Raw genomic sequence first — 12,182 nt, 5'->3', positions numbered from 1 at the left:
TCGCTTCGTCACGACAAGGACAGCTATAGCATTTGAGCAATGACTGTCCTTGCAGCCACCCAAGTTCTACTTGGTCATGCATGATGGCATCACCTCTTCCCTCAGATCTCTGTAGACAAATTGCTGAAGAATGCCAGATGTAGGCAGCATACTGATGCAGACACTAATTGCTTGCACATGTTTATGCTGCGTTGAGATTTGCCAGATGACACAATTCAAAACGTCGGGTTCAGTTAACATTTCAGTTATTGAGTTAATGAAAACTAAAACAATTGTCCTGTTTGGATAGGCGATATAAAGGCACCATTGCCTGGCAGGGTAAAATACAAAAAGTTGACTCCAATCGGTGTTCAGCTCATGAAATGTGCAGCTTGTGGCATTGTCATTGTGTGGCAGTAAAGAGTTTTTGAGCTTGTCCGTAAATGTATTGTTCTTTGTGGAGTACTGGGTTACCAAAAACGTAAACTTGAGTGGCCGAGTCAATGGTGCCACCTTCTGGTACAGAGTTTAACCTAAGATAACATAGAGCTATTATTGCAGAAACCAAGCATATAGTCTACTTTGCTAGTGTAAAGCATCGTTAGCGACACAGTCATTAACCTGCAGCCTCTTTAAGAGATTTTTCTTTGACAGAAGCAAGCATATAGTCATTAACCTGCAGCCTCCTTAAGAGATTTTTCTTTGACAGAAACAAGCATATAGCACGAAAACATGTCTAGTATGTTGTCATTAGAAAAAGTATTGCAAGATGTTGTTTCCAGCATTGTTGATGTAGTTCATGTCTCCGTTAACCCAGTACTCCGTGAAGGTTACTCCATTTATGTACAAACTATGTCATTGTCATTGACGTGGAATGGTTGCAATGAAAGTTCTGAAAAAGAAAAAGGAAATCTTGCCTGCCAATAAACCTTCTAAATGGGGCAGTATGCTAGTCTAGCTGAGTGCATTGCAACTAATCTGTCACCTTATCGCTCCTAGGCTGGGCCTTCTACTACTTCAACCTTGACAGGGTGCTCAATTACACTGCCCATCACATACCTGAGCTGTCAGCACAACTGGCCACGATCTACTTTACGCGGCCAGCCGGAATACCTGGAATGGTGGAATTTTCTGCCGACATGCCGTCCCTTCCTTCGTATGGCAGTGTTGAAGTAAGTGTGACTTCATCCACAATGCAGTATGCAGACGAGCTCCACAGTATGTTGTGTCGATTAGTGTGCTGCTTTTCGTTTTGTATGCTATTCCTAACGATGTGCTCATTTGTTTGCCAGCTGATAGTGGTTCACAGACAGTTAAACAGTAGCAGAAGGGTAATGGTTTTTACTCTGCTTCTTGTGCGATATGCCAGACTGACACCCGAGTTACATCTGCTCGCTCCAGTTAGTGTACAGTAGAACTTCGTTGATACATTTCTGTATTGTTTTCCTGGCTTTTACACTCGGAAAGCATGAGTCCCATTTAGTTTTCATAGGGCCACATGTATTAGCTGTCTGTTTGTTATGTTTTTCTTTCCTCTAGTTAAGTTAAAAAACTGTGATGGCACACCACCCACATGGCATTGTCCATTGGTGACACCTACCGTGCTTACTCGCATAATGATCGCACTCACGTAATGATCGCACCCCTGAATTTTGTCATCAAAATACGATTTTTTTTTTCTTTCCCGAGTTATGATCGCACCCCGAACTTGTCGCAGCGATATGTCGTGTGCCAAGTCTAGCTAATGATGATCATGCGTATCATCTGTCGAATGCTATGTGAACGACTCTCGAGGAAATACCAAGCGGTCTACACACACCAAACATTTTTAGGCAGATGCCCCATTCCATTCCTTTCATCACTTTCTGCACTTTCATGAAAAAAAAAGCTACTAGTACCAAACTTACCATGGCGTTATTATTTGTAGGCTTCAAAATGGTTTTGGTCAACAACAACAACAAAAAAGGTGCCTTTCAATTCTTCTCGTCTGCACTAGTGGGCACGCAACAAATCGCGAGCAGCAACGATAGTGGCCACATTTACACTGATACATTAGAAGTGTACCCTATTCATACGCCAACACTCGCAACAGAGCTAACATATTCGCCCACCCTTAGTGGAAACGTGCCGTATTAGTATAGTAGTGAAGACAGATGCCGCAGTTTCTGCAGCATGCCCACGATATGTTTCTAGATCACTGGCAGCTAAGCACACCCATCTCTGTTTCTGTCCCCTCAAAGTGGACATGGCTATGTTATTGTCACAAATAATATCGGTATTATCGATATTATTCATTACTGATACGGAAGAAACTGTTTCACTGCGCGTAATGTACTCACCAGAAGAAAAAAAAATTCCATTCGGCACATTCGGCTTGCTCCACTGGCCGCTATTTTTGTTTTGGTGTCCCACAGTTACAGCGGAAGCCGCCTGTTTGTTGACCTGTTGTAATCCCACAGCAAATGCGGGATGAAAAAAAAATAATTTTTGCGGAAAATTTAACCTGTGTAATGATCGCACCCCTGAACTTGCATCAATTTTTTTTACAAGAAAAGTGTGATCATTATGCGAGTAAATACCATACATTGACTGCCTCATGTCACTACTGAAAATGGTCACTTCACAAAACCTGCCATGAGGCGCAGAAGAGTTTCCATCACTGTCTTCAGAACGTCGCTGCTTGTCAATCTCAATGCAGATCGAAAGCAAAGAGGAGGTGAATGAAGGGAAAAGAGGTCGCCCAGCACCCACAATAGCAGATGCTGTCCCATTACCCTCAATACCTCGTACTGTTACTTTGATGTACAAGGCTGAGCAGAAACTGAAAAGGGGCTGTGAGTGGGGCTCAAGATTCGATCCAAGCACCAGATGGAAATTAAAAGCTGCGTTTAGTGCGGTAGTGGGGTTTACTGCTACAACCCTTCTTAAAAGGCATATAACATTCAATCTAATTTCAAGACAGTAATAACGAGCCTTACTGAGTGGGTTTTTGATAGTTTGTTGGCTTCCTATAGTTTGTTGGCTTCCTATAGTCTGTTGGCTTCCTATTTTACTTCAAGTCAGGTTTTGTGTGAGAGTAGCTTTTTGACTCCTCAGTAGTGCTGTTGCAAGTGCTATCAGATGTTAGATTTTTCTGGACTATACATTACGTTTTTATGGTCCCCTAAAAAATGCATCGATAGGGCCCTACTGCATTTAAGTGTTTTGTTAGAACTTTGTTGAGTAGTAAACAGTAGCTTGCCTCTGGTTTAGAGCAAGAATTAGTTGCTTTAAGTGTTTCGTGCAACATGCAAACATAAATAAATTTAAGATAATTCTAGATAATTACAGTCAAGAAGAAAAAATTCACCGTGGTCGGTGTCTGTTTCCTGTTCTTGCCGTGAATAAATGATGTGCGTTCAAATAAAATAAAAAGGCAACATGTGTGTTGAAGGTGTATGCAGTTTTCCTTTGTGCACTGCAACGTAGCTGAAGTAAAGAAATATGATTAATCTCAAACAGCCAGCCTTCTAGCTGAATTGAGAATCAGAATGGTGGTCTGCCAAATTTGGTGGTGAATAGTACTTGTAGAGATGTCACAACTGTGAAATAGCGCCAGAGCACATGTGCATATGAATGTTCAATCTGCTCTTGCTGCCACCTGTATATCTGACTTTATTCTTGTTTTTGTTTAAGCATCTGGTCAGGAATCTTCTACGGAACCAGCGGCCAGAATCGTGGTCGCTGCCTAGACTCGAGAAAGGCCAGAAGGTGGCAGCCATCTTCGGCAGTGGGCACGTGGTGACCTTTGACGGCGTGTTCCTCGAGTTCCCCAGCTACCCAGCTTCGTACTGCACATACCTTCTCGCGCACGATGTTGGCGGTCGCCAGTTTACGCTGACAACCAGTGCCGACGACCTGCTGATCGACTTTCCGGAGGTTGCCCTCACAATTTCGGGACAGGAAGGCAGAGTGCTTGTGAATGGAAGCGATGCGCTCATTCATCTTCCTCTTGTGCTTGGATCGGGGTGAGTGGAAACAGGCGTGCACTTTTCTGCCTCTGCAGCAAGGCCACAACACTGGCTATCATGTGCAATCTACGTTGATGCCTCTGGTGTCTGCATGAAGACTGTCTCACTGTTTCTTCCCCACTTGTAGCCAGGTAATGTTCTAACTGATGCACAAAGCACCCTAGTGTAAGCGTATTTCTTTCAACCTAACATTCTTTGTCACAAAAGTGCACTCAATGTAGTGTTATGCTGCTGCTATGCAAAGGGTTGCATGTTCGATCCCAGGCTACTGCAGCTGCCCAATAAAGGCAGAGTACAAAAATTCTTGCTTTGGGTGCACCTTGTACGTTAAAGAGAAAAATAAGTTTAGCTTTGTTAGTTAATTACATAATTTAAGTAGTAACTTAGCGCGATAACAACACGGAAACAAGAAAGGTGGACAACGACAAGCGCTTGTCCTTGTCCACCTTTCTTGTTTCCGTGTTTTTATTGTGCTAAGTTACTACTTAAATTATGAACGACCAACTAGCCCCACAATCAACTCTTCTAGTTAATTACGCTTTTACAATAGCAAAAACCCACTCTTACCACGAAAGGTGTAGGTACTTCAGAAAGACTGACTGTTGGGCTAATTGGACTATCGTGGTGACTAGAAAGCTTAGCACAAGAAACTTGGACGCAGACATTGGTGACACAAGAGCATTTGTCCTCATCTGTTCCCTGTGTCTGTGTCCAAATTTCTTGTGTCATGTTTTCTAGTTGTCATAAGAGGATCCTTGCTAAATCAGAAAGGAAGCAAAAACAAAATACAGGTCACAATTAATGCTGCATTGAAGTTCACACATCAGCTTGCCAGGACATCATGAATTTTGACACTGTCTGCTCGGGCCTAGTTAACTATAGCTAAACATAGATTACACTGTCTCCTAAAGAAGCCAAAGAGGTGAACATAACAAGGTTTGGGAACCTGCACTCCAACCTAAATATAAGAAAATACTTTGAAATCCCTGTTGTATAATGTTATCTAGTGTTTTATTAAACAGAATGGTAATGTTAGTAGCCACTTTTGTTGTAACATATTTTAATGATCGATTGTGCAATGTAAGAAAATACTTTAAAATCCCTGTTGTATAGTGTTACCTACTGTTTTATTAAAGGGACACCAAAGCCAAATACTAAGTCGATGTGGACTGTTTAAATACCATTCTAAAAAACTTGCAACGCTTGTTTCGCACCAAGGAAATACTTAGTTTACGAGAAAAATGAATCTGAAGGGTCCGAATGCCTTTTCCGAAATTCAAATCTTCCGCCACCCAACCAAGGGAGTGGTGATATTGCATACGCCATCGCTGCCCTCTGCTGCTGTCGGTGAGTAAAACGGTGCCCGACAGACAGTCGCACTGAGCCAAGACAGAGCAGTGGTTTGACTGCTGCAGCTGCTTTTTGATCAAGTGGCGTACACCGTTCGAGCATCCCGTGACATCACATGGAAGTTGAATTCTCTGCTACTTGCAGTTTGTGCGAGGTTCATGAGCCAGCAAAACCATCGCACCACTACGCGATAACAAAACTACTGAAACGTGAAAGTGTGGGCAGCGCAGACTCGAGCGAAAGCAAAACCTTTTTACCACCCGCGCCATTGTCAATGAAAATTTCAGTGAGTTCTTTTTTCTAAACATGAAATAGAACTGGACAAGTAGAATTTTATTTCATCTTATAATACAATATAAGGATGTTTTTTGCAACGAGTAGTTGAGTACTAGGGACAGAATTTAACTGAGGAGTGCTTTCGTCATCAGGCAAGTGCTTGAATGTCTTGGGGGAGTCTCTAATTATGTCCTGCATTAACCTCGATTTCTCGATTATTAAGGCTCTGTTCACAATAATATTGACGCATTAGAGATTCTCTTGCACTAATCTATCACTTTAGCTTGACTTAGTATTTGCCTTTAGTGTCCCTTTAAACAGAATGGCAATGTTAGTAGCCACTTTTGTTGCGACATACTTTTAGTGATCGATTGTGCGAAGTGGAAAACATTTAAAAAAAAAATGTAGTGTGAAACTTTGTCCAGTTTCCTAACCTATGACAGCTAGCAAGCAACACAGTGAAATTTATGATGGACAGCTCCACCATGCACAGCTCTGAGGCATAATTTGTGCAAAAAAGGCAGTGTCAAAACACTATAGCTACATGTACTGAATGCCTAGATAAGCTTCACCAGTGATTATACCAGTGATTATCATCATCATCAGCCTATTTTATGTCCACAGCCCCCCACAGGACGAAGACCTCTCCCTGTGATCTCCAATTACACCTGCCCTGTGCCAACCGATTTCAGCTAGCACAACGTACCAGTGACCATGTTAAACATAATTTCAGAGAACCTATAGGAAAACAACCATCTTTTGTGGTTAGTTTGACATGGCACTAACCTATATCAGTCTTGAACAGTCTATCATTTCACAATGTAAGAAGTAAATGTATTAGTGTGAGCAGCCTAGTACACATATGTGGTTGACATGAAGTTAGCAATGTTTGCTTTAGGCTATATCTGAGAAAGACTGAATGATAACATCAAGCATTACTTTAAACTTGTGTAACTGGCTCATAACTAAATAAGTCACCTTATGCTCCCCCAAAAAATCTTGCCGGGATTTTAAGAGGAAGCTTTAGCTGAGGCTCAACTCTGTTTTCACTATACGAATACATGTAAAATGCAGAAATGTTTTTGTGAGACAACTGCTGGACAAATTTGAATGGAATTTGTTGCATTTGAGAGAAAAAGTTAAGTTTTAGTGAATCTAGCAAACATAATTTAGATTTTGGGCCTGGAAATTTTCACAAATATTGGCAAAAATTCGTAAGTTTCAAAAATAGATGCACGAAGCTTACAAATCTGTAATTCCACACCAAAAGCAGGTGTAGTAATTCTGTAAACCACATTCATTAGAGCACCTAAGTGAACATATGAGATACATTCATTTACAGTTTACACGAATTTCTCACAATGTTTACGAATGTTTTGCAAAAGTCCTATGCCCAAATTAGTGATACAGGTGAACCTCTATACTATAACGAAATTGGTAAAATCAGATATTTTCTTTGTTATATTGACACGTTTACTTGTTTGTCTTTATCAGGTGGCCGTATTTCACCATCTAACAAATGTTATCTACATAATGTTAGTGGTGGTTCTATCCGCTGTGTGTTGTCACCGAACCTCATGTAATCTTATTGCATGTATGCGCGACGCAAATTGTGTAGTACTTTCTGGAAGACACGTGGGCACCAGCGATTGCTCTGGAACCTTTGATAACTCACGTATAAAAAAAAGCCAATGCACAATTGACGAGCTTATCAAATTTTTGACAATCACCAACTGTGTTCGCCACTATCGTTTTGCTTTAAATGTAGCCTGTTTTTCTGGGCACAGGCTCACCCAATAAAGATTTAGTTTTGCCGCTCACAGTTTCGTTGCTGTGTTCTTGACCATCACTACCACGTGACATCTGGTGGAGGTGCTTTGCGCTCATGTACCAGATGCTCCCAGCAAGCCGTGATCCAAGCCCTGACTGCGAAGACAATTAACACCAATGCTGTCCCAGACCATCGAGCAAGCCGCAGGCTACAGCACCTGCCCCTGCAGCACAAACTTCTACCTGAGGTGACCAAGAAGATTGTGATAAAGTCAACAACTACAATGGCAGCACCAGCATCCCCCATCATGCTTCAACAACCCAGGGAGCCACCTTCCTTTCCTGAAGCTTCATCGGACGATCCGGAAACATGGCTCAAGACTTTCAAAAGAACCTAATTCTACAACAACTGGACATCTGAAGATAAGCTACGCCACATATACTCTCCTTGGAAGGTGCCGCGAGGACATCGTTCGAGAATTAGGAGCCCACCCTTACAAGGTGGGACCTGTTCTGCAGTAACTTCCTCTGGACCTTCACGAGCGTCATCCAAAAAGAAAGAGCCGAAGTTCTACTGGAAGCCCGAGTGCAGCTAACGAACGAGAATGTTGCCATATTTACGGAAGAAATGAGCCATCTATTCCACCACGCCGACCCATAAATATCCGAGGAGAAGAAAGTCCGCCTATATTCATGCATCGTGTGAAGTAAGAACTTTTCGCCAAGATGATACGAAGACCGTAGAAGAGTTTCTTCACGAGGCCACCATCATCAAGAAAAACACTGGAAATGTGGAACCGACAATACAACCGCCTTGCGATTTTAACAGACTATGCCGGAGTTCAATCAACGGGCACTGATGACCTGTGCGAGACTATCAGAGCAGTCGTGCGGGAGGATCTTCAGAAGTTGTTCCCTTCATCACAGCCTCAATTGCCAACGTCGTACGCTAGGAGATCCAGCAGTCACTCAGGAGTCCCTTAGCTACCGGAGCCTCAGCCGGAAGTGGTGACGTATGTACGCCGCCGTAGCCTGCCGCCCCGTTGCCCCTCTGCGCCTGTGCCAGGACCCACTAACGCTGCAGTTCCGTCGTCCACTGCCGCCACCGCCACCACCAGCATGCCAACCTGTCGCCCTGTGCTGCATTTCAAAGAAGATTGACGTTTGGCATGTACCCGACCACCGTCCACTCTATCACTGCGGAGAAGTGGGCCACGTCTACCGACGATGGCCATACCGCGAGATGGACCTACGGGGGTTCGCCGTCAACGTGCCATGTCCGCAGCTTGGCAAGCAGTCACGTCACATTGCCGGCTGCATCGCCGCAACACAGTAGACACCCCAACGTCCTTCGTATTCGCCGTTGCTAGGACGCTACCTGTCGCCACAGAGCCGACTGTGCACCAGCTCAGCCCGGGACCGGTCCGTAAGCTCCTACCTGGAAAATAGAATGCAACAACTGATGGAGGTGCAGTTGCTGTACGTTGAAATGACGAAGATCCCACGCTGCCGCCACCGATGACGCTTCAAGGTCTATTACGACAACGTAGCAATGACACGCCACCATCCTGACGAAACCCGGAGGCCAAGAATACACCAATGAAAGACAACCTGATGACACAACGTACCAGCCACAGGTCAACATGACACATCAGTGATCCAACACCAAGACCGAACTGCAACAGAAGACAAAGAACCACTGACCTCAACGTGCTTCTCAACGGCCACGAGGTCACCGTGCTTGTAGGCACTGGAGCTGTCTACTCCGTCATCAATGGATTACTCGCTGCAGTTGAAGTTGAAGTGAGTCAAAACTGCATTGGACGGCCCTCAGATTTGGACATCATCGATTAGAATGTGCATGGCAAGAATTACAGTTCATGACCAGACCTACCTTGCAATGTTCGTTGTCCTCCAACAGTGCTCGTGAGACGTAATTGACATTATTCATATCATAAGAAACCAACAAACACCGACACCGAGGACAACATAGGGGAAATTACTTGTGCTTAATGAATGAAATAAAGAAACGATAAATTAATGGAAATTAAAGTGGATGAAAAAAACACTTGCCGCAGGTGGGGAACGATCCCACAACCATCGCATTTTGGTGCGATGCTCTACCAGTTGAGCTACCGCGGTGCCGTTTCCCCATCCACTTTCTTGGTTATCTATGTTTCCTAGTAGAACCCTGGGAATGTTAGCCAGCGCCACCACTCACCGACCTTGGTGGCAGATGTTCCACATCCACCGCCAAATTGTGAAAGCCAGCAATGCGTTTGTCCTTGCGGATTCTGTCGCATCTACCCCGACGACCATAGTTCCTGAACCAGACTCTGACGTAAATCCAAGTATCCCCACGAGTAAGCAGCAACAGCTCAGATGTCTTCTCCAACTATACAAAGAGTGCTTTTCGATGTCATCAAGGATTTGAGAAACACCAGTTGAAAAACATCGCATAACTGAAGAGTGTGCTTAACCACTCCGCCATAACCCTTAGAGAGTTTTGACGCGAGAATGTGAAGCTATAAGGCAACAAGTCGATGAAATGGTGCATGATGACATCATCCAGCTGTCAAAAAGCCCATGGGCGTCTCCTCTAGTCTTAGTGAAGAAAAAGGATGGAACCCTACGTTTCCAAGTCGATCATCATCAACTGAACAAGATCACGAAGGATGTATACCCCCTCCCACAGACGGACAATGCATTGGATCAGCTCTGCAACGCTAAATTCTTCTCATTGATGGATCTCAAGAGTGGCTACTGGCAGTCTTGAGTTGACCCTGTGTCTGCCGACAAGAGGGATCACGAAAAGACCAGCTTCATCATGCCAAGTGGCCTCTGTGAATCCAAAGTCATACCATTTGGACTGTGCTTAGCGCCTGCAATGTTACAGTGTGTGATGGACACGGTGTGAGCTGTATTGAAGTGGCAGACGTGTCTTGTTTACTAGGATGATGTCATCATCTTCACTGGAAATATCAGCGATCACCTTAGGTGGCTTGGGACAGTACTAGAGGCCATCAAGTCATCAGGGCTCACTCTGAAGCTGGAAAACTGCCACTTCACTGACGATGAGCTTCTGTTCCTGGGCCACGTCATCAGCATATCTGGAGTCCGCCTCAACCCGCAGAAGACAGCTGCCATCACAAAGTTCCAGCAGTTCATTGACAAGAAGGTAGTGCATAGGTTCCTTGGCATTTGTGCCTACTACAGGCAATTTGTCAAGGACTTCTCACGCATCACTGAGCTAACCCATCCAACTAAATGTGACGTCAAGTTCAAGTGGGGAATGCTGCAGGCTGACGCATTTCAAGAACTCGAACGGCGCATGTAGCCACCACCGGTACTTGCGCACTTTGACGAAGATGCCAATACAGAAATTTACACTGACACCAGTAGCCTAGGCCTTGGCGTTGTCCTAGTCTAGAGGAAAGACAGACTTGAACGGGTGATAGCTTATGCTAGCTGGTCACTGTTGAAAGTGGACTGCAGAATTTGCTACTGTGTTCTTGATCATCACTACCATGTGGCAATATCAAAATTGCATTATATTGAAATTCGAATTTTTATGAAAATGACTACAGTTACCGGTGGGTTTTTCTTACACGGGAGGGGCCAAAAAATGTTCTGTATCATCGGGCAGTCGGAAAGAACAAGTTTTAAATACAAAAAAAATATTTTGTTGAATTCGAAAATTGGCGACGAAAGATACGGTTTCAAGCCATGTTGACAATATCTTCACATTGACGATACGAAGCAAAGCCAGCCACACTTTCGCTTCCGCTCCACCCCTCCTGGCTGATAGTGTCGTCCACAGTGGGACGACGCTATCATAAGGAGTGCCGACATTGGGGAGCGTATGCTTCATCACACGCTGTGGTGTTTAGCGGCTGTGACACTGCACTGCTAAGCACGAGGTCACAAACTGGCTATGGTGGCCACATTTTGATGGAGGCAAAATGCAAAAATGCCCTTATGCTGTGCATTAGAAGCGTGTTAAAAATCCCCAGGTTGTCAAAATGAATTGGGTGTCCTCCACTACGACATGCCTCATAATCAGATCATGATTTTGGCATGTAGAACGCCATAATTTAATCACTTAATGCTTTGTTTGCCTCTCGCTTCAGTACCTCTGTGAAACTCAAGATTACACAAGTTCCAGAAGCAAACACGTGGAAAGGCAGCGCACGGTACCATGCCATCTCAGCTCGCCCAGTCTTTGCACATGCGGCTGACTGCATCTGAAATAGGGCGTGGGAGCTGCGTGGGCACTCTGTCATGCTGGCACCTATGCGCAGCCATGGCCTGCACTCTAGTAGCGCATGTGCATTCTCACTAAATGCTAGTGCACAACGTGCTTTTAAAAATGGCAAGGTAATACAAAAGCATTGACAAAAATGGGGATGTCTTAATTTATGTCAGTTTCTTTTATTGCTTTACTGTTGAGAGTAATTTGTACCTGAAAACAGACATAACCATCAGTGCCTGGTAAAAAGATTGATACTATTGAGGATGATACTTGTATATCTGTAGCATTCGTGTGCTGCTGAAACTAATAAACGTACCCGTACCAAAGCATACACTTGCATGAGGTCAGTTTATTTTATTTATTGTTTTATTTATTTGGGTTTACATTCCTTTTTCGTCCCCTTCAGGCAATGTGTCCACAATTGTGCATGCCAGCGTAGTGCATCAAAAGCAATGCACTGATGAAAATAATCATTTAAGAGCTGATTGATTTAAATCATGAACCACCTAGCCCAGCAGCAAGTATTAGAGAATAATGATGCTTAA

The 12,182-nt window shown here is 43.9% G+C and overlaps 1 protein-coding gene across 1 annotated transcript in view; it reads left to right on the top strand.

Annotated features, from left to right (window-relative positions):
* The window catches only part of LOC126517671 (uncharacterized), a 228,286-nt gene that overhangs the window by 182,310 nt on the left and 33,794 nt on the right, over positions 1–12,182 (top strand). The window contains exons 31-32 of the mRNA XM_055064380.2: positions 979–1,151; positions 3,655–3,986. Of these exons, the coding sequence (XP_054920355.2) occupies positions 979–1,151; positions 3,655–3,986 (505 nt within the window). The remainder of the gene's footprint in view (positions 1–978; positions 1,152–3,654; positions 3,987–12,182) is intronic.

The sequence above is a fragment of the Dermacentor andersoni genome, chromosome 11, assembly GCF_023375885.2.
Source record: "Dermacentor andersoni chromosome 11, qqDerAnde1_hic_scaffold, whole genome shotgun sequence".
Classification (NCBI taxonomy): domain Eukaryota; kingdom Metazoa; phylum Arthropoda; class Arachnida; order Ixodida; family Ixodidae; genus Dermacentor; species Dermacentor andersoni.
This window is presented reverse-complemented; position numbering and strand designations above follow the sequence as displayed.